We start from the raw sequence: 21,508 nt of genomic DNA, 5'->3' as shown, positions 1-21,508 counted from the left end.
GACAGCAGAAGGCGGCGGAGCAAAAAGCTCTCGCTCTGGAGAAGAGGAGGCAACGAGAGGCGGAAATAGAGAGAAAACGGCAGGTAAGGGAGGCCAGGCAGCAAGAGAAGGAGACCAATCGACAGATTCGACAAGAACTTAAGCGTCGCAATCTGGAAATGGCACATGAAATGCAACATGAACGACGGGTGGCTTCTGAAGGCCGCGAGAAGAGTCCGGACGTTCGAGACGAGATAATCGTCGCTCTTCCACTCATACCAGAGCCGCCGGTAGCATCACAGGCCCTAGATCTACCAAAAGACAACCGAAAAGGGAAGGCAGCGACCACTCCAATCCGTACCGCTCGTCCGAAAAGACCCTGTCTAGCTGTTGAGAGTGATCGGGAGATGGTAGTCGCATTTCGGGGTACCGGGCGGCCGCAGCGGAATAGCAAGCGACCACGATGGCTTGATGACTGCGAAATAGACTGAGACATATCTTATAGTTGCATTTTCATTATGTGTTTAATTTTGGAAGATTTGGGACTGCGGCTGTGGAGCTATTATAGATTGATGTCTGGAATGCAAGTAGGTGTAAGTCCGGCGAATCACCAGATCCGGCAGATCACCGGGAAATCCCTTATTAAATACATATATTCGCCCTATTCTTTCGTTGGCGGTCAGCACCTTGCGCCAATAGTAGTACCCAAGAGCTCGAGTCTCTTCTCGCTGTCATTATGGTCCTCATCTCTGCTGTTGCCGCAGCCTCACTGCTTTCTGGCTCTGCCGTGGCCAGCCAGCAGTTCCTTGCGCCTCTGCGAGACATCGTCAGTTGGCCAGGCGCGAATTCCAAGGCGCCTCTGGAATGGCTCGGTGCCAATAGCCCTTGGTTCCCTGGTCCCAACGTCAACAAGATCTCGTCGGATGTCCCCGCCGAGTGCACGATTGACCAGGCAGCATACGTTTCCAGACATGGCTCGCGATACCCCGACTCTGGAGCCTATGCCGAGTGGAAGGAAATGGAGTCACGAGTGAGTCTTAAAATGACCACGTGCAATGCATTCGCTGACAAAATTCAAGTTTGCGGTCAACAAGTACACGGCTCGTGGCGCGTTGTCTTTCTTGCCAAACTGGCACACGGTCTTGACCAGGCCCGATATCCAAATCGCTCAGCAGAGCCCTACGGGATACAAAGAAGCCATGGACATGGGTTACCAGCTGCGAACTAGGTGAGTTGAAATTATCGAATAATCTCTACATGTTCTAACCGCCTGTAGGTACCCTCAGTTGTATCAGGAAGGTGAGGAGTTTTACGTGTGGGCAAACAACTACACCCGCGTGCTGCAGACGGCTGAGAACTTCGTCCGTGGCTTCGTTGGTACCAACTCAACCCTCCTCGGCAAAGTTGTTTCCATCACATCCAAAGGATTGACCTCGGCGATTGGCAACTCCCTCGCTCCCTCGGACATGTGCCCGCTCTTCTCCGACGACAGCGGCAGCGACCAAACCGCCGTCTGGAACGCCATCTGGCAGCCCAAGGTCCAGAAGCGACTCCAGGCTCTGATCAAGGGCAACTTGACCCTGACGCTGAGCGACGTCAACTTGTTCCCCTACCTTTGCGGATTCGAGAGCCAAATCACTGGCCGCCTCTCGCCTTTCTGCGACGTCTTCACCGACGAGGAGCTCAAGATGTACGAGTACTCCAACGACCTGCGCTACTACTACGGTGTTGGACCCGGCACCGACCTGCCCAAGAAGATGATGATGCCATTCCTGCAAGCTTTGGTCAAGCTCTTGGCCAACGGACCTGGAGTTGAGGGCACCGCTGCCGACGGTGTCTCAACCTTTGATGTTCCCGGTCTGCTCGTCTCATTCCTCAACGACGGCCAGCTCACCGAGCTTGTCACCGCCAGCGGCGTCTTCGACAATCAAAAGGATCTTTCGCCCAAGAAGAAGGACGACAACAGACTGTGGATCGGCTCCCGCTACGTGACGATGCGCGGGACCATTGCCTTCGAGCGACTGAACTGCGCCACCAGCCACTCCAAGAACTCGACCTACGTGAGAATCCGCCTCAACGACCAGGTGTACCCCGTCCCGTCTTGCAAGGACGGACCTGGCAAGTCTTGCTTGTTGAGCAAGTATGTCAAGTACGTCAGCGACAAGTACGCCAAGCAGGGAGACTGGATTGACAACTGCAATGTGACTCTGGCTGGAGCGCCTACCAAGATCCAGGGTGCAACCTTCTTTACGAATCTTGCGCAGCCTCACGTTAATGTTATGTCGCTATAGAATTGAGGTATGATAGACATGTGTATATCCTTCTCTGGTATGGCCGTTCGTCTCTTGCGGAGAATCGAGAGTGGGCGGATGAACCATGCCGGCAATTAATCTAATGTATTCAAATTCAACACCATGTTCGTGGTCCGTGAGAGTATTTTAAGTGCATTCCAAAATCAAAGTCAAGTCACTGGCGGATACTTCCACAACAAACAACAGCGATCGTATGTCGCAATAGGCCCTATCGGGTCAAAGCCTACCAATCTGTACCAGCCAGGGAGAACGACGCAAAACTAAAAAGAGATAACTCCTCCACGCACCAATTTGCTCCCAATTCGCGCCCAAATTCTCCGTAGTTCTTGGAGTTCTCCACACATCATCACATCGGGCTATCTCTTGTGCTTCAACATGCAAAAAGAAAGGGTCTGGCCGGGGATTGAACCCGGGACCTCTCGCAAGCTATGCTGTAGGGTTTACCCTAAGCGAGAATCATACCGCTAGACCACCAGACCGAACAAGCCATCTTATGATGCTTGGTGACTCGATTCCACGTGGCAATTGTTAAGAGACTTTGCAGTAGCTATTGTGTCCAAGGTGTAGGGTAGTCTGCCGACATACTGTCCCACCACCATTCTTTTTATCACGTTTGTGTCCCTTAAATTGTCTGTCTCAATATCTGAGATCTGCAGTTTCCATATTGAAATTGTGTGACTCATATAATAGCAATAAAATTACCAATATGCGTGTCTACACCAAATGTTAGCCGTGTTTGACAATTGAAGCAAAATAGGTGGGTTGAGGCTGCTGTCTGATGTTGTCATAATACTCTTAGCGGATTTATTCGGTCGTCTTTGTTGATGAGCTTCGCGTATAAGTCTTGCCAATTATTAATATTTAATCCAATTTGTGGAATTGGCGCGGGTATTACTTAAATAAGAGAGGAATTAAGGCTCGAGAATTCTAAAGCTTTAAGCCTGCAGGTATGTGCTACAATCGGAGTTAAGACAATACTCTAAATTAAGCTTACTTTATGAATCTCGAATAATATTAACTTCCACTCACCACATAGGTGGCGATTGCGTTATCAGTCTCTCAAGGTTACATGCAAAAAGTTCCATGCATGCAAGGGTTAGGGGTGAAGGTTAATTGTTCTAGCCTACGAGCAAGCGCCGATCAACCCAGTAAAAGTCCCGCCGTCACGCGTGCACTTGCCCTTAATTTTACGTGCTCTGGCGACCTCTGTCGATTTCTTTTTTCTATCTCGTCGCTAGTCATAGCATCTGCTGGACCTTCCCTTTGAGTCGTGCCTCCGATGCTACCCTCCCCGCCAAGAGACTCGGCTGTTGTCTTGGCTGTGGAACATGGGATGGAACTTTTTATCGCCGTCCCAAAGAAGTAGGTCGTTGTGGTGATTCAGTTTCATAACCTAGGTCGCAGCGGGCAGTGATCTGCAATTGGCCCGCGATAATCCATGAAAAACGGATCGAGTTGCCCAAGGATGGCATGAGGGGTTATCGGCGATTCACTCTTAAAAGACTTGAGGCCTCATGATGGTGGAACGGAACTGTCACAGTCGCTCGTTTACTGTCTTCCCTCGCTCGCTTCAATTGAGCACCACAAGCCGAGGAGACATAATGGCTTCAATAATCAAGGTAGTCGGAGCGTTATTAGCCTCCCTTCCTATCGCCTTGGCAATCGAACCTGCCCGCGGGGAATACCAGCCGGTGGGTGATGGTGAGCGCCTCCTCATCTTCAACGAGACCAGCCCAAGTGCGAAGATCCGCCCTTCAAGCACCAGCGTGGCCTGGTCGTCGGCTGGCCAAGATGGCGTCTACATTTCTTCCAACTCAGCTGGCGATCTTGTTCTCAGCAACATCATTAGCGGCAGCGCCACGACCTGGGTGACAGCCGATCAGCTGCCCGAGGACATGCAGGAATACTGGATCAGCAGCGACGCTACTCGCATGCTCATCGCCTCCAACGCAACCAAGCAGTACCGCCACTCGTACTTTGCGGATTACTTCATTCTCGATGTCGATTCTGGTGAGATGACACCCCTGGTGGATGACCAGGTCGGCGACATCCAGTATGCAGAGCTTGCTCCTACAGGCGATGCCGTGGCGTTTGTTCGCGATAACGACCTGTTCATACTCGATTACGGCAGTGGAAAGATCAGCCAGATCACCAATGACGGGGGCCCGGACATGTTCCACGCGGTACCCGATTGGGTCTATGAGGAGGAGATTTTTGGCTCCCGCTCCACACTCTGGTTCTCACCCGATGCCAAGTTTGTCGCTTTCCTGAGCTTCAATGAGACTGGCGTCGGCACCTTCACCATCCCCTACTACATGGACAACGAGAAGCTTGCGCCTACGTACCCCAATGAGCTCGACTTACGGTACCCCAAGGTCGGGTCCACCAACCCAACGGTTCAGCTGAACCTCTTGACTGTCTCAACTGGAGACTACGAAACTATCCCGGTCGATGTGTTTGAGCCCGAGAACCTGATCATCGGCGAAGTGTCATGGGTCACTGACACGCACACGGCGCTTATTTACCGCGCTTTTAACCGGGTGCAAGACTTGGACACCCATGTCGTCGTTAACCCGACCTCCTTAACATCCGAAGTTATCCGTGAGCGTGACGGAACTGACGGCTGGCTGGAAAACACCCTGTCTATTGCATACGTCGGGCCTCTCGAGACTGCGGGCAACGCGACATACTACGTTGACCTCTCTGATGAGGACGGCTGGAACCACATCTACTTATACCCGGTGAATGGAGGCAAGGCCACCCAGCTCACCTCGGGCAAATGGGAGGTGTCTGCTATTCTGTACATTGACACGGAACGAAGCCTCATCTACTACCAAGCCTCGACCCGCCACTCGACCGAGCGCCACCTCTACAAGGTGTCTTGGAAGACGAAGAAGATCACTCCTCTTGTTGACGACTCCGTTGCGGCCTACTGGTCTGCATCATTCTCATCCGAGGGCGGCTATTACATCCTCAGTTACCAGGGCCCAGACGTCCCCTACCAGGAGGTCTACTCTACCAACTCGACCTCCAAGCCCCTCCGTGTCCTCCAAGATAATAGTGCCTTTTACAAAACCATCTCCGAGTACAAGCTACCCAACATCACCTATTTCGAGCTAGAACACCCGGATGGCTACAAGATGAACGTCATGCAGCAACTTCCCGCAAACTTTGACTCGACCAGACAATACCCTGTCCTTTTCACGCCCTATGGCGGCCCCAACTCCCAGCAAGTCACCAAGAGGTTCCAAACGTACGGTTGGAGGGCATACATTAGCTCCGACCCGGAACTGGAGTACATCACCTACACCGTCGACAACCGCGGTACTGGCTTCCGCGGCCGTGAATACCGATCCACAGTCACATCGCAACTTGGAAAGCTCGAGCCTTTGGACCAGATCTGGGCTGCCAAGGAGCTCATCTCCAAGTTTGACTTCATCAACCCCGACAAGATAGGCATGTGGGGATGGTCTTATGGCGGATACCTGACTGCCAAGACTCTCGAGGTCGACTCTGGCATTTTCACATTTGGCCTCATCACCGCTCCTGTGTCCGACTGGCGCTTCTACGACTCCATGTACACGGAGCGGTATATGAAGACGCTCGAGGGAAATCGTGAGGGCTATCTCGAAACCGCAGTACATAACGTCGACGGCTTCAAGAACGTGGCGGGCGGCTTCAGTGTTCTCCATGGAACTGGCGACGACAACGTGCATTATCAGCACGCAGCGGCTCTGATTGACCTGCTCGTGGGTGGGGGTGTGTCGCCCAAACAGATGAAGATGTTTGCATTTACAGACAGTGATCACAGCATCAACTATAACGGGGCTGGTGTGTACATCTACAAGTATCTGACTGCGAGATTGTATGACGAGGTCAAACGGGTGCCCAAGGACAAGGAGTTGACGCATCAGTGGAACAGGAGACAGACGCAAGCTGATCATACAGCATAGAGTTAATTTTAATTCTTCATGACAATACATATCATACTGCGATAGTTCAAAACTGCCGTTTGGTATTTTCCATCAATCTTGGTGTCTGTCCTACTTCCGATTGTGGATAATCAACCCACCTGCATCTCAATCGTGCACTACAACTCGTGCGTTGAGTGTGCGTCAGGTTGGTGCTAAAGAAACTAGCGTAGATATTACTTACCGATTCCGAGAGCCGGTCCGAGGAAAGCGGAACATCGGTGTCTTAAAGCCAGTCCCACATCGCGTTTCTACCTGCATTCCCACAAACCTCATCCAACTGCCAAGATAGAAAAGTGCAGAGATCAATCTTCGCAAATATGTCTCGAGCAGGCCATTGCAACTGCGGAAGCATCAGTATAGAGTTAAAGGAGGAGCAGAGATTAAGCTCGTTGGTCTGTTACTGGTATGCCCAACACATCTCCTCGGTGGAGTCAAAATCGCTCATCATCAATAGCCGCGGGTGTTCTAGAGCAGGAGGCGGTAAGACTATCATAATTTGATTCTCTCTATAGGGGTGTGCTAATATTGCAGGCTACTCTGTCAATTACGTTGTTGACGATGCCGATCTCGACATTCACGACGCTCGCAGCACGTTGAAGACGTATATCGACAAGAACACGGATAGTGGAAATGAAGTTCAGGTACGTTTCAGCCAAGTAATATAATATTTGCCAAGTCTAAGGAGGATTTTACAGCGCCTATTTTGTGGTAGTTGTGGCAGGTAATTGTTCCCTTTCTCGATTTGGTTGTTAAGCTATGTTGACGTGTTTTGACGTGTTTTTAGTCCGGTTTTGACGAGGAGCCCTAAATACCCAGGAAAGGGTTTCCTCAAGGCATCTTTGTTTGATACTATGGCTGCGCCATCTGCAGAGGTTTATACATCGCGTCGGGAGGTTTGGCAGCCAGCGATTGACGGGGCGGTGTCAAGGTAGCTATGAGAAGCCCAACGGAAGAAATAAAATTCACTGTGCATGAGCATAGTTTATTCAGAATTCATGGACATGCGAAAACTCACGCGAATGGAAACTAAGCAAAAATAAGTGCTCTGAGTATTGTGATCCTTGTCACTAAATCCGTGTTGAGATCTGCGAGCACTCAAACTGGCGCAACCACCAGATGTACTGTGAACACCAGAGATGACTTGTCAAGTCCTAGGCTAGTTGTCTCGGGCGGAACTGGAGCATTGGTCCATCTTTCAAGCGGATGATCTGATCCACAACTTGGAACTCCCCAGGATTTCCTCTACCTGCTGCTTCCCCCCCGTCGTCCTGGCATCCAGCACCTAATTTGCCGCCTGGTCCTGGAGCCACCTGAAAATCATGCTTCCAGATTAACACAGCCATTGTCAATAGCAACTCTGAATAGGCCAGCAATTTGCCAATGCAAGATCTAGGGCCAAGAGAGAATGGGTTGAAGGCGAATTTTGCTGTAGCGAGTTGTTCCTTTTTGCCCTCGGAATCCGGAAGCCATCGTTCAGGAATGAACTCATGCGGACTCGGGAAATATGCCGCATTATGATGAATGCTGTATATACCAGTTCCAACACAGTATCCTTCCGGAATAAAATGCCCGTCAACGATTTCTCCTCCTTCCCCAGCTTGTCGCCACGGACATAATCCGATAGGAGGAGACATGCGCATGGATTCGTCAATACAGGCATGGAGATATACACAACTCTTCAATCGCGGCCCAAGTCGTATCTCGTCAGCGCTTTGGAAAGTCGTTCTAACTTCTAACGCCACCCTCTCATAAGCATATAAGTTTCGACTGAGATAGAAGAACAATGAGGCCATTGCCGTAGATGTCGTATCAAGTCCTTCAAGAATATCGAGTGTTAGCGAACAACGATTGGTTTTAAACTTGGTTCAAGAAACTTAGGTATGGGACGTTACTTACCTGCGACAATCAAAACTCCCACTTCAGACTCAATATTTTGTACAGAAAGTGGCACTTCTGTCTGCCCATCCTTCGGATTAGAGAGATATCCAAAGATGTTATCCGTGAGACCTGATTTTCTTATTGTCATCAGTGGCTCCACGAATCCACTTCCAAAGGGCCCTGGTACAATCGACTGATTGTTTGAATATCTTCCTATCCAATCTCCAAATGGCAATGCATGGAAAGCAGATGAGAACTGCACTCCTGATAGCCGCATCTTCAATGCAACGGACAACGTAACGGTATTCGTCAGTTTGTTGAAGGTTGTAGCTTATCCCAAACAGAAATTCCGTGAATATATCAAAAATGAGGTAGTTGCAGCAGTGCGACATGTTGATGGCCGGGCCCCAATCGTTGGCGTTGTGATGTGCAGTCTGAGATGGATGAAGCTGCTCACAAAAGGTTTCAATATGATGTAACAATGTATCCTCAAACTTCTTCATTTTGGAATCGGCGAATAGCGGACCTATGATTCGGCGACGCTTTGCGTGCTCCTTCTTGTCGTACATGGTAACGAGGTTAGCGGCGTTGGGGTTCAATACCGAGGTGTTCCTATGCTTCCAGACATTGCGGCCCGTGCTATAAATATCTACTCACCAATTTTAGTGTTATCCAACAGAGGTAAACATTCTATAAACGATGGCTAACCTTTTAATCCTGATGCAGTGTCAAAGAGTACATGGTCAGGTCCATATCGTACTATAGGACCTAAGCTCGTTCTATCAGTACATGTGCTTGCAGCACTTAAAGACCATGGATGGTTTAATTAGAACATTTTCGTGCTTACCATACTTTTGATGACAATACCACATATCCAGGTGAATATCCCCTTTCCAGGCGTGATAAGTCGCTCTTAAAACGGTAATTTTCCCGAGTAGAGGACCTGGATACTTTGCGTATGGGTGAAAGTATATTTGGTAAACACAATATGCAACAAGTTGTTGTCGAAAACGTGAGTCATTAATTAAAAAGATGAGAATAGTGATGATACTTACCAAAAGGGGGAATGCTTTCCATATCCCCATGCTATGGTAGGTATTCCACAGCATGGAGAAGACATAGTGATCCCATGGCATGGACAGGGCACGGTGATACATGTCGCTATTATCCATTGTTTCAATAAGTTTTATGATTGTGAAAAGGTTTGAAATCTTTGATAGAAGAGTTGCGGAATAGGGTTTGAAAAGGATGAAGCTACTTAAATATTATCTTGCTTGCTGGTAGTTTGGCGGGAATGTACTTCATTATCAGCGAAAGTAACTGAAGCGTCATAAATAGGAACATGAACTTTACGGACTCTGACTTATCCGGTATAAGACACCGACATGGTGAGATGTCTCATGGATAGTAGATAGGGGAACTCGATCGGGAGTACACAGGATTGGCGCCTTGCCCTGAACGATAGACCAGTCACGGTAGCGTCGGGTGTCAATGCGGGCCTGATATCTATGGCGCTGTTGAAGTGAGACTGGCTGAGTAGTGATTAAGCTAATGTTTGATTAGTACAGCGTGGCATGGCCACGACCCATCGGTCGAGAAACCGCGAACCTCAAATTGCTTGAGCAGGCTCAGTGAGAGAGTGAATGCACGAAGACTAATGATGAATACCTATGAGCAACCTCATCACCTAAGGTCTGGCAATTGCAGTGCTAGGTGCTACCATAATAACTCCCCCATTATGCGGTTTAGCTCCATCAGAGATTTGTATTTTATCAACAGGGAAAAGCCTGCCCCTGAAACTATGTTTTAGACTCGTTTCCGATCGTCATCATATTATGTTATGGGCCTTGAGTGATCGGCCCTACTATTTTGTCTCAGACGATAAGGAACGAAGTGGAGTCCACAATGCAGATTGTGGATACTTTTAGGGATGTACGCCATCTCCCGGTGTTAGCAGGACGAAATCTGCAGTCCCAGGGTCATTACTTGAGTCTGAGATTAGTATACATCCTCCCTTTCTTAGCGACACGGAGAATCCTTTAACGCCATTTCAAGGGCGGTAGCCCTAGCCCAAGCGCGATAGAGCCACAAAAATGCTGATGATGTGATATATCACTGTAATGTACGTTATCTCAAACGACATGGTGGTAAATATATATAAAAATCTTCCGGTGGCGGCCCGTAGCTTCAAAACTACTAGCATATATGACATTTGGAAGGGCATGATATTACGCCGATCTCGATATGTTCAAGGGGGCGGCTCGTAAGATATGCCACTTAGAAGATTTGTTTGATGTAGGCTACTCAGAATGGTATGAATGTACACAGACCTATCGATATATTCAAGGACGGCCTGTGGCCACTCTAACGCAGGTAATTTAGAATGCCACGATGTTGCGCCGACACAGCATTGTCTGTACAGCGCGGCTCATATGTTGACACGTCCGACTTCAAACAAGACTCTAATGTATGTTACTCAACCTTCACGATGCTACAATATAGATATCCGTAAAGATCCATGCACTTGATGCGATATCTAGACTTCAGAAGTCTACATCCCAAGCCTCATCCCTAAGTCCGAAACCGACATTGGTTGGTATCTGCATAAGCGTTAAGTTGAGTGTGTATGCTCACTTCAATGGCTCCCAGCAGAGCCAGCACGTAGTCGAACACGTCATTAAATACAAGCCACAATAGCATGCACCTACGCTAATACGATATGGTTTTCACATGTAGTTACGTTTCGCCGAATGTCTTGAGTCCATTCCACTACAACTGAACCCTGTATCAGGGTCAGGGAGTCTATTGATCCTCTCGCTCTACCAGACCGATCACTATGCTAGCTCCGTTCCGTTCGCGTGTCGGGGCTATTATTGCTTGGGCTTAAAGGCGGAGCTACTGCACTGATGCGAGATAGTTGATGCATCGCAACTGAGATGCGTTAAATCCTACCCAAAATGTTCGACCAAATACGTCCTATGATATCACCTGCAATTCTCTGTTTTCCCGTTTGTTTCATCGAGGACTTATGCTCTACCTATGCTGCCCGCTGTGCAACATTTGCCACAATTTCTGCCTTTGCCATACAGATCATTTTCAATCCCCCTTATGAAAATTCTTTGTACAACTACCTCAGTGGCTTCCTATCCTCATGGTACATCATCTGGTCGGCTAATGTGTTGCTCATCCACGATGTTCGGGCCCTGAAACGCATTCAGAAACTTGGTCTGCCATCGGACTCGGTGTCATATTGCTGGGAGTGCTTGCCACCGGCTTTTAGCTACCGGCGGGTACTTTGGGCACTGGATTTATCCACCAACTTCCGAGTGATTGGATGGAAACATTCCAGTGTACAAGGTGGTCGCACCCCAGTCACATGCTGTGATGACAATTTTCCCATAGTGAAGCCCGAAAAGAGTGAGTTTGGTGGCCCACCGTCATTCGTTGCGAACCAAGTACGGAGGCTTATCACGGCGTGCATTGCGCTGAATCTGTCTCGATTGTTACTGGATATTGACTGGAATATCGCTTCAAGTAAGTCTGGGCTTTCTACTTCCCATAGTAGGTTGGTATATTTCTTGGGTGGTGGAAGTCTGACACAGACTGCACATTGGAGCTGTACTTAGTGACTATCCACGCTGACATATCCACAGCTGCGGTTGAGATCCTCGGGACAGCCTTAGCAATTTATGGGTTCATCGATGGCCTGCACGCATTGATGGCGTTTATCGCTGTCGGGCTCCTTGGCCCTCTATACCTTGGAGCTGCTGGGGAAGCGTGGATGTATCCACCCCTGTTTGGTACATTTATAGGCTTGAAAAGTTTGAGAATCAAAGGTCAGTATACCGTCTACCCGGATCACTGCTACTTTCCACTTTCTGACTGTAAGTGTTGCATCGATTCAGCTATTTGGGGGAGATTGTGGCATGATTTATTTAAAGGCGGATTTCTCACCTTCGCTAAACACCTTATCCCGCAAACACACCTGGGGCTGAAAGCAACCGGCAGTCTTCAATTGATCTTATGCTTTGGTCTTTCGGCTCTTGTTCATGCAGCGGCGTCATACTCGGCGTCATCGAACGTTAGATCTACGTTGAAGGTATTGCTCTTCTTCCTATCGCAGCCAGTCGGTGATATACTGCAAGAGCTATGGACCTCAGTTGCATTGGGAGTATTTGGAAGACTATGCTCAAGAGCACGAAGTCAAAAGTTAGTGACGGTTACTGAGTTTTTCATCGGAGTGGTGTGGATTTACATTACATTTCCGTGGGGCTGCCAGGATGTGGCAATGAGAGAAGCAGTTCGAGGTGTTCCATTGTTGTATTCAAAGGCGGGAGCGCAGGAAGCGTATCATTATGTGATTGCGACATTGCAACTTAGCGGTTAGCACATATTATGTGACTATTTGCCATCACCTAACTACTATTAGCTCGCTCTTTCAAGGCCTACGCAAAGAATGCCGCAAGTTCCCCACATCACAGACACAGCGATTGATGCCACTGCTTAGCACCCCAACGCTCAGTAGTCGAATCCTCCTATTTCCTCGCCCATTATAGTAGCGGAACAAACCTTGGTCTTGTCTCTCGATTGTGTGTTTCCTCGGTTCCGAGAACTGCCAACGGAGCTTTGGCTTTTAAATTGGGGACTCTCCAGTGCTTCCAGACTTGATGACTTCAAAACCAAACCCGCAGACGGATTTCCGGGGCGTCTTGTTGGGTTCACAAGAAGTGATATCATCGGTTGATAGATATGTCTGCATTCAGACTGATCTAAGCGCGTCCTGCAAAATTGATTTTTGTGCGTCGGCGTCTTGGCTCTAAAACAGCGGCAAGCAAAAATGAAAGACCCAGAAATTGTTTCGGCCTTAATTTGTGGACCGGAGCTGCTTGATTCATTTGATAAGAGTATACGGCCTCGATGGAAGCCACCGAGACCTTGTCAGTTATGACGCGCAAGCATGGTCTAACTGGATCCTGGCAAGACCACGAGGCATTTACCGGCTCGACTCGGGGCTGTGGACCTATCTCGGCTGAAGTTGTCTGTGCCTGATCCAATTCCGTTGACGCGCTCTACTCATGATCCAACGTTGCCTGAGCTTGGCCCAGCTGCCCTGTAAATCATACATAGAAACAGTACTGGACCTCGACGCCGGCGCAAAGCCTAAATAAGACAATAGGTCATGCGTCGTAAGTTCTCCGAGCAGAATGTGGAGTATTCGGCCATACACAAATGCGGGGAGACAAGGGCACGACCATGGATCGACACGAGACGGCATGCGCGCCAATGAAACTCGACTCCGGATCCTGGTTAATAGCAAAACTCTCCAGCCTCGGTTGTATTGAATCCAGTCTCAACCGGACGCTATTGCTCCGCAACTCGCAATGGTCACGAAGACCCTCTTTGCCCCTCCTCTCGGGGAAGTCGGAGCCGATGATTGACTTGGCGCCGGTGGCCACGGACTGAAAGGAATAATAGTTCACATGCCTATGGGCAATCAGCCATCTATAAAACTACCACGTAATACGCCTTAGGATTCAGATACTTTTGCTCGGCATAAGGCTTGACACCAACGGCTTCACTGAAATTGAACAAGATGGTGTCCCTTCTCTCTTGCATTGCCATTGCGGCTTGCTATTTGTCGTGCAGCACTGCCTCGCCAACCGGGCACTTTGCCAGGCAGGCACAATGGCCAAATGGTCCATTCTTCAGCAACGGAAATCGCATGGTTGATGCGTCGAACAACACCGTCAAGTATGCTGGCACAAATTGGCCGGGACATGGCGAGGCCATGGTCCCAGAGGGTCTGCAGTACCAGTCAATCGCTACTATAGTCTCGGATATCAAAAGCCTCGGCATGAACGTTATCCGGTTGACATACGCTATCGAAATGATTGATCAAATCTACGACAATGATGGTCAGGATATCCGTTTGGACACTTCCTTTACCGAGGCACTTGGATCAACCAATGGAACAAAGGTTTTGAACCAGGTGCTGGCAAACAATCCTGAGTTCACAGCTGCTACCACAAGACTTGAGGCAAGTGGGCATATCGACCTTTTACCACCAAATACTAACCTAGCCAGGTTTTTGATGCCATTGCGGCCGAGTGTGCCAAGCAAGAAATTTACATTCATCTGGACAACCACATCTCCCAGGCCAAGTGGTGCTGTGGTGGAGCCGACGGAAACGCCTGGTTTGGAGATTCAGAGTTCCCCGTCGACAACTGGATGAGAGGACTGGCCTTCATGGCAAAACACGTAAGTTCAATCTCCAAAAATATCTATGACCTCAAAACTAACACGTCTAGGGAAAATCCTGGTCAAACTTCGTGTCCATCTCACTCCGCAATGAGCTCCGCCAGCCGACCGGCACTGCCTCAAGTACACTTGAGTCGTACGATTGGGCGACTTGGTACAAACACATTAAGCTTGCCACTGCTGCCATTAACGCAGCCAACCCGGACCCTCTCATTTTCCTTTCTGGTCTCAACTACGACACTACCCTCCAGCCCGTCGTCCAGGGTACTGCACTCACCCCCGGGACGGCGGTCTTTGACGATGACGACTTCCCTGGATTCCGAAACAAGCTTGTTCTTGAGCTGCACAACTACTCCAACTCGGCCACCAGCTGCTCGGCGTTAAAGTCGGACTTGGGTACGAAGGGATTCCAGTCCATGGACCCATCGAACTCTGCTGTCAAGAATGTCTTCCCAGTGTTGATGACCGAGTGGGGTTTCCTCCAAACTGACAACACTTGGAAGGGGGTGTATACATCGTGCCTTGCCGATTTCCTCCCCGAAAGCAGTGCTGGATGGATGTACTGGGTGCTGGTGGGAAGCTACTACGTTAGGTCGGGAACTCAGGATTTCGAGGAAACTTGGGGTTTGTTGGCCCATGACTGGTCCGGCTGGAGGAACAACGACTATATCCAGGGGTCTTTGATTCCGATGGTGGAAGCGTCACTGGCGTAAAGTGACTCTGATAACGGTCTTATAGCTATTCACTTGACTAATTATCAAATACTAGCAGGAACATTCTCGAGTATCAACGTGTTTTCCCCTCACAGTATGATAGCAACCATGCTTTTAATTTTGGGATTGCCAATCAATTTTCTCAACTATTACAAGGCCACACGAATGGTCCAGATAACGGTGCCCAGAGCCAACGTCTACACTTAGAGCTTACAGTCAAACTGAGGGACGTAGCCCAACAACTCACAGGCTGACTAAGAGAGGACCCCGCTTCATTCAGCATCAATAAAACTCGCCTCAATTGCCTCGTTTATGTTTCCATCTTTCTTTCTAACCCGAATCAGACCGCAGTTCGATCATGGCCATACTTCTCAGCCTCCCCACTGAGATCCTTCTTCAAATATGCCAGTCACTATGCCCTCATTGCATCCCTGTGGACGAGTTCATAGAGGGAAAAAGAGATTCCCCCTCCAACAGGCTACTTATTGGTGCCCTCTCTCGCCTGGCCCGAACCTGCACGGCTATGCGCCGTCATGCACAACCAATTTTGTACCACTGCCCAATTCCACACGGAATTGTCAACCTCGCTCAGACCCTCTCCCAGCGACAGGACCTGGCTCAAAATGTTCAGGAGATGTTCATTGGCTCGGAGCTTGCAGGCCAGGAACTTTCCCCATCAGATATTATGTTTTTCGAGCAAATGATCACTCAATATCCTCGAGACGCGGATGGAGAATTGATTAAAATTTCGCCAAACTGGTCAATTACCGATCGGCCGTTTAGAGCACCGGACGAGCAAGACAAATTTGCCTACGACCCCTGGGGACTGGTGTTGGCTTTGATCGCTACGCAGATTCCCAACGTCGTCCGACTGGCTATTGAGACCTACTACAATTTGGAATTTCCTTTCTGTCAGGCGGCATCACTCCCACACCTCACCCACTTGAGCCTTCGGCACGGAGACACGGAGCTTGGAAGTGACGTAGAGAGAGTCAAGGGCATCCTGGCAGCTGCGCCAGCGTTGAAAGTATTTCGCGGGTATATGATACAAGCAGCCTCGAGTGGCATCAGACATCAAGGCCTGGCCGAGGTGGTTCTAAGAAGAACTACTCTGGATTCTGAGGCCTTCGAGGCCATCATGGGTGGGTTTGAGAAACTCGAGACATTTCTATACGAGTCTGGCGGGGGGAACATTAATGAGACAGAAGCGACACCGGCAGAGGTGTGTCGAGCGATGCTTCTAAGATCAGATACACTTCGACATGCGACTCTCAACTTTGCTGAATCTGAGTACGGGCTTGTCCATAACTTTGGAGACGAAGATATGATGGTTTCGACAAGCCTCAAATGGATGCAGGCTCTTGAGACGTTGAAATTGGAGAGTTGGATAATGTACGACGTTCACAGTGGCAGGGCTACTGGTGGGACGTTGCTGACCGAATTTCTCCCCTCTTCCATTCGGGAATTGGCCATTGATTACCCAATCGACATTATAAATGACATACTGAAGCTGGCAGAGGAAGCGCCCGAGGGGTTTCCCAAGCTAGAAAAGGTACGCTTTGACGGTCTAGAGCAGGATACGAGAGATACGATCGAGGCGGCATTTGTGGCCTCTGGAATCCAATGCGTATTTGGAGACGGGCTGTTTCCCGAAGAAAGTAGATATGATTGGGATTAGAGGGTCAGTGTATGGCGCGGTGGTCGCTATCTTAGCCTACCTAGGTCCATGAAGGTATTCGCGACGACATGAAGGATGTGCCGATAAGCAATGCCGTGGTAATCCTAGCTGCTTGTTAAATAGGAAAAAGATTTGCAAACCCTGGCGACGATGAACTAAGACGCGATGCAAGGGGATGTGAATAATTCCCATTATCCTTTTGCCTCCGCGTGTTACGCCTGTAGTAGGCTCCCTCTTTACGTGGCTAGCGGGCTCCGTCTTTACCCGGAGTTTGCGGAGCGGCAATCGCTCCCAGGATTTGCCTGCGACATGATCAGCAAACAAACGGGTCTCAGAGCTTTGAAGCGAGCCGACAAGAGTTGCAGATTGGCGAATGGTGCGCCGATTCTGATCCTTTCGCTCAATCGGGCTGAATGCCAGACACTCCACAAACAGCAAGAAAACTTAAAGAGAGGAGGATCAAGAATCGAAGGCTGATTTGTACAGCTCCTTTCATTATCCCGTAGTCAATCACCCAATAGCAGCACAAAGGAAAACGCACACTTCTTAGCCCAATCGAAGGCGTTTCAGACTCACCCTTGCACTATCCAACCCCTGTCTTTCACCTACCGGGTCCCTCAGATGAATGTCGGCTCCGAATATTGTGGCTCTGGCCGGCATCGAACATCCGTGTGGGTGTGTTCAGCCTTAGCCAACTACGGGCTAAGAGCTATAGATAGGGCGCTAGAATGCTTGACCAGCCACTCCATGGCGCAGCTCTTCCACTTGTTTAGTAAAGAAATAATTCTACTCCGGCAAGTGGCCCGAGACAATGTTCCCAGAGCAAAGATGAAATGAGGCTTCTGGTTAGGGGAGACATGCTTTAGTTGCGGTGATGACCAGGTTGAATGCAAATTGCGAAGCTCACGTCCAGGGGAGCAAAAAGAACTTTGGTGCTGTCGATGAAGCTGAGGGCACTTGATTGGGCTAACAAGCGTCATAGACCCATCATGAAGGATTCGTCTTACCTGCATAGCGTGAGGCACCACGGTCCCCTTGACCCCAACGTGTGAATCTCGCCTGGGTATCCATGTTTTGTAACAATTACTACGCTGTACAGACTAGCCAAATAGACTAATAGACTGACACCGTGGCCGCCAGCCCACTTCTTAAAGACCTCCAGCCCTATGCCCCTCGCGTCTGCTCTCGGTGACTGCGCGAATGTCTGCCTCTTCACGCCTCGCCTCGTGTAGAAGATGGCTACCCCAGTGAGTTTGCTTGGCGGGATACCTGCACGTCTCGTCTATGCTGACCCAGCTTGTTCTCAAGTACGATCAATCACCTGAAGTAGCGCCTCCATCCGATGCGCCCGAGGTCTATCACCCACCGATAAACGGCTCCCAGTCGCATTTGAAGCCCGACGACTATGGATACCATCTGCCGAACTACAATCCGACTGCCGGTTCGACATATGGCAGCACCCTCCAGTACCAACCGGCGCCATCGAGCGCGGGAGGAAAAGGAGGAAAACGCTTCACCTGCGGATGCTCCTTGGTCGTTCTTATCCTGTCCATCATCATCGCCGTCTTATCTGCTGCCGTCATCGGGTTGGCAGCGGGTACCGGAATCGCCACGAGCAATTACAATAACGCGAACCAAAAGTTGGAGGCATTGAGCTCCTCATATGCTTCTATCATGACCGTCACCGCTTCCAGTGCTCCCGCCACCCCTACGAGCTATTCCGACATCACAAATGGCTGCTCTGACACGGACGAGACAACGACTGGTCAAACATATACATCCCAGTGTAGGTGCAGAAGCTTGGGAACGTGGCAGCGAATACTGATCGCGACATGTAGTCTTCAATAATGCGACGTACACCATGTACTGCAACCGCGATGCTGCCAATGCTCCATTATTCTCGCTCTTCACCGGCAATTTCGACGGATGCATGGAGGCGTGTACGGCTTGGAACAATTTCAACTCGACAAACGCCAACACCTGTCGCGCTGTCTCTTTTATCCCTCTTTGGACCAACATCACCGTCGCAAGAAATGGGAACGCTGCGGGGGATTGCTTCTTGAAGCCCAAGCCTCAGCGCAAAGCGGATTTAACGACGCCTAATATTGGCACCGAATGCCACGCTGCTATTCATAATTGAACGAGTCGGCTATCGAGAAGTCACACACGAATATTAACGAACAAGAAATAGGGTGTACAAGGTGGTGTTACAATAATAAACGGCTCCATCGAATCTCACATCGAGCCCAATTTTTTAATCGCAACGATTTGTTTGCTTACACGAATGAGCGTCTTTCTCCCGGTTGTATCAGACCTCATCGCTTCTCGCATGGGCATGGTTAAGCGGCGTTCTTTAGTGAATTGCTCCCTACGACTATATATACCCCATTTTCTTTCACTGCAGCTTCAATGAACGATCTCCATGTCTTTCCACAGTAGTGCAGCATTTTCATGTAACAATAGCAGGACTCCAACCGTTTGACGGTGCCGGTACTAGCGAGGGCGCGAATGAGACTTTTCTGCAAATATATGGCAGTCAATGTCGGGACTGCTCTCGTACAACAGGAAACTATGGTTTCACGCTTTGGAATGCGTAGCTGCGGAATTCAGGAACCTGATCAGGTCAACGGCCAAAATTTGCCGACCCGGAGCCCCTGCAGCCAATAATACATTTTTTGCCATCACAAGAAGGTGATATTGTCACCGCCGCTGATGGTTACAACAGTTATGGATGTCCCCTTGAACAATCATCCGTGGCAGAATGCACTATTGCCAAAGAAACTTCCGTCGTGAACGTATCATGTTACCAAGGATTAGGAAATCCTGAAATCATTTGTCTCTATCGCTTGTGGATTTCAGCCGGGCCTGGGGATAGTCAACAACCTTGCCTCCGTTCGTTGGTGACAAGACATTGTTGTCATCTTGAATTTCGGTGGTGTAGGGTTGGTAAGCATTCGTCGTGTAGCGGTGAGATCTGGTGTTTCTTGATAGCCATTCTCGGAGACGGCGAAGCTGAATTGTGACCATAGGTAGGACAGGTCATTTAGACATGATTTAAGCTACAAACTGACCCTAAGTGGTTCATGTAGACGCACAGCCTCTGACGGCATGCTTCACGTCCATTTCGCCGCATCCATGGAGTTGCGTACAGAATATTGGTTTCATTCCAACAGTAGACTGACATATTAAACTAGAAACATACTTTGCAAGAGCCTGAAAGGCGACGTTACGCCGTCCGAGGTGAGACAAATACCACCGGCAATCTTCCTGACTGGCACACTGACCCAGCCTGGTACATTCCCAAGATGGTTCAATTGTACCGAGAGAAAAGTCTTCCAATTGAAGAACTAAATACATTTACCCGATGCCAAGATTCTAACTCCTTTATTCGGGCACTAATTTGACCGAGAACAGTAACGCCCGGCAGGAGTACCAAGACGGAAATATTAGCCGGGATTGTTATGAAGACTATGGCCCCAGGTGCTTCACGAGATTTAAGGGACTCTGGTGCGATTAGGTAAGTACCATTGCAGCATTTTATACTTCCAATCCGTCACCGATGAGAAGCGTGCTTCAATATGTATGTATCGAATGAAACAGAACATACTGATACCTGGAAAGTAAATTATGTAAGGTTTTCGCCAGCTTTCGGTTCGCCCATTTCGATTATCCCAACTCCACTTCAGCTATTTTTCAGGCCACACCTCTGCAGGGGCTATTACGGACCAAATCTTTCATAATCGGCGCAACATCCTTGAGTTTCTATAACTAGCCAGCTTTGACACAGGACCAAAACAAAAGAGCCTTGTCTACTACTATTTCCCATGGAGAAAGACTTCCTAAATCTACTTAGATTCTCTTGAATGTCGAGGTAATCAGTGTTAGATACTACTCAATTAATCTACGAGGGCTATCTGAATCATTATTTCCTCATTTGATTGATGACTGCGTATCTTGGCCCATCCAAGAATCATCTCTGGTGCATCACAGAGCCCAGTAACCTGAAACTCGTCCATGCATAATTATAACTTAGACATGGCCGAGTGAGAGAGTTCTGGCTGGGGGATTCTGAGCATATTTTGTTGATAATTGAGTTTCTAGAAAACCGGGAAAGGGCAGTGTCGGGATCAAATTGCCTATACCCTTGAAAAATTAAGATACACGTACGAATGGGGCGCGGAATGAAATGAAATGAGATGTCAGAGGACGCGCCAGAACCTTTAGAGACGGGATAGGGCGCCGGGCATGGCGAGACATTTTTTCCGCCTTGAATGTACCGCCTGTTACTTTTACAGAATGAGTGGTTAGTATTTCGTTTAGCGCTCAGGCAGCAACGCTCACATTCCCATCATAGAGGATGCTGCAAATATTGTGAGGGTCTCACCAGATTAGTGATACAGATACACAAAATTACTGATGTCATCTAGAACCTCTACCTATATTGAAAGAGTTGCTACGCTGAAAGCAGGTTGCAGGATTCTGACACGTCAAAATGAGATGTGATTCCAATCCATGTTCAACCATGCATCGTTTCTACTTACAGTGGATCACAGAATGTCACGTTGCTACAACCGATGCAAATGCAACCTTATACCCTCGACATTAATCATTCGTCATGGTCAAAGGGGGCAGGACAGCAGTGGTGATGAGGGACAAACAGTGCAGAGATGATTATCAAGTATCACATATAGATGTCGTGCATAGGAAATGGAACTG

General features: G+C 49.0%; 8 protein-coding genes and 1 non-coding gene across 9 annotated transcripts; 7 read left to right on the top strand and 2 right to left on the bottom strand.

Annotated features, from left to right (window-relative positions):
* Nucleotides 1–715: 715 nt before the first annotated feature.
* On the top strand, nucleotides 716–2,270 carry BGZ61DRAFT_538878 (histidine acid phosphatase; the record flags this gene model as incomplete). Its single annotated transcript, XM_046254703.1, has 3 exons — nucleotides 716–1,009; nucleotides 1,059–1,207; nucleotides 1,256–2,270. The coding sequence occupies 3 exons, from the start codon at nucleotides 716–718 to the stop codon at nucleotides 2,268–2,270; spliced, it is 1,458 nt and encodes a 485-aa protein (XP_046097059.1).
* Nucleotides 2,271–2,679: 409 nt separating this feature from the next.
* Nucleotides 2,680–2,770, bottom strand: BGZ61DRAFT_t195. The gene has a single exon. It is a non-coding gene; the product is annotated as a tRNA-Pro (tRNA).
* Nucleotides 2,771–3,892: 1,122 nt separating this feature from the next.
* Nucleotides 3,893–6,244, top strand: BGZ61DRAFT_561690 (dipeptidyl peptidase IV N-terminal region-domain-containing protein; the record flags this gene model as incomplete). The annotated part of the gene is made up of 3 exons (XM_046255823.1): nucleotides 3,893–5,615; nucleotides 5,652–6,050; nucleotides 6,090–6,244. The coding sequence occupies 3 exons, from the start codon at nucleotides 3,893–3,895 to the stop codon at nucleotides 6,242–6,244; spliced, it is 2,277 nt and encodes a 758-aa protein (XP_046097058.1).
* Nucleotides 6,245–6,526: 282 nt separating this feature from the next.
* Nucleotides 6,527–7,214, top strand: BGZ61DRAFT_593192 (Mss4-like protein). Its single transcript, XM_046256776.1, has 5 exons — nucleotides 6,527–6,668; nucleotides 6,720–6,745; nucleotides 6,797–6,906; nucleotides 6,961–6,986; nucleotides 7,050–7,214. The coding sequence occupies exons 1-5, from the start codon at nucleotides 6,583–6,585 to the stop codon at nucleotides 7,195–7,197; spliced, it is 396 nt and encodes a 131-aa protein (XP_046097057.1). The 5' UTR covers nucleotides 6,527–6,582; the 3' UTR covers nucleotides 7,198–7,214.
* A 202-nt stretch (nucleotides 7,215–7,416) lies between these two features.
* BGZ61DRAFT_498960 (cytochrome P450) lies at nucleotides 7,417–9,315 on the bottom strand (the record flags this gene model as incomplete). The annotated part of the gene is made up of 6 exons (XM_046251343.1): nucleotides 7,417–8,081; nucleotides 8,162–8,272; nucleotides 8,304–8,792; nucleotides 8,852–8,911; nucleotides 8,991–9,093; nucleotides 9,199–9,315. 6 exons carry the CDS (start codon nucleotides 9,313–9,315, stop codon nucleotides 7,417–7,419), a joined length of 1,545 nt encoding a protein of 514 aa, XP_046097056.1.
* Nucleotides 9,316–11,100: 1,785 nt separating this feature from the next.
* Nucleotides 11,101–12,530, top strand: BGZ61DRAFT_367040 (uncharacterized protein; the record flags this gene model as incomplete). Its single annotated transcript, XM_046241742.1, has 3 exons — nucleotides 11,101–11,704; nucleotides 11,797–11,979; nucleotides 12,049–12,530. 3 exons carry the CDS (start codon nucleotides 11,101–11,103, stop codon nucleotides 12,528–12,530), a joined length of 1,269 nt encoding a protein of 422 aa, XP_046097055.1.
* Nucleotides 12,531–13,736: 1,206 nt separating this feature from the next.
* BGZ61DRAFT_498958 (glycoside hydrolase superfamily) lies at nucleotides 13,737–15,114 on the top strand (the record flags this gene model as incomplete). Its single annotated transcript, XM_046251342.1, has 3 exons — nucleotides 13,737–14,180; nucleotides 14,228–14,401; nucleotides 14,452–15,114. 3 exons carry the CDS (start codon nucleotides 13,737–13,739, stop codon nucleotides 15,112–15,114), a joined length of 1,281 nt encoding a protein of 426 aa, XP_046097054.1.
* A 341-nt stretch (nucleotides 15,115–15,455) lies between these two features.
* Nucleotides 15,456–16,913, top strand: BGZ61DRAFT_462397 (uncharacterized protein). The gene has a single exon (XM_046247286.1). The coding sequence runs from the start codon at nucleotides 15,473–15,475 to the stop codon at nucleotides 16,790–16,792; it is 1,320 nt and encodes a 439-aa protein (XP_046097053.1). The 5' UTR covers nucleotides 15,456–15,472; the 3' UTR covers nucleotides 16,793–16,913.
* A 1,717-nt stretch (nucleotides 16,914–18,630) lies between these two features.
* Nucleotides 18,631–19,037, top strand: BGZ61DRAFT_462396 (uncharacterized protein; the record flags this gene model as incomplete). Its single annotated transcript, XM_046247285.1, has 1 exon — nucleotides 18,631–19,037. A coding segment is annotated over exon 1 (275 nt), but the record flags the coding sequence as incomplete, so codon positions are not given.
* Nucleotides 19,038–21,508: the final 2,471 nt, after the last annotated feature.

Source organism: Ilyonectria robusta, assembly GCF_021365365.1.
Source record: "Ilyonectria robusta strain PMI_751 chromosome Unknown BGZ61scaffold_31, whole genome shotgun sequence".
Lineage (NCBI taxonomy): Eukaryota > Fungi > Ascomycota > Sordariomycetes > Hypocreales > Nectriaceae > Ilyonectria > Ilyonectria robusta.
This window is presented reverse-complemented; position numbering and strand designations above follow the sequence as displayed.

Coding starts and splice junctions, on each gene's coding strand:
- BGZ61DRAFT_593192 (XM_046256776.1), top strand. CDS start 6,583: ATGTCTCGAGCAGGCCATTGCAACTGCGGAAGCATCAGTATAGAGTTA. Junction 6,746..6,796: donor GTGTTCTAGAGCAGGAGGCG/GTAAGACTATCA, acceptor CTAATATTGCAG/GCTACTCTGTCAATTACGTT. Junction 6,907..6,960: donor ATAGTGGAAATGAAGTTCAG/GTACGTTTCAGC, acceptor AGGATTTTACAG/CGCCTATTTTGTGGTAGTTG.
- BGZ61DRAFT_462397 (XM_046247286.1), top strand. CDS start 15,473: ATGGCCATACTTCTCAGCCTCCCCACTGAGATCCTTCTTCAAATATGC.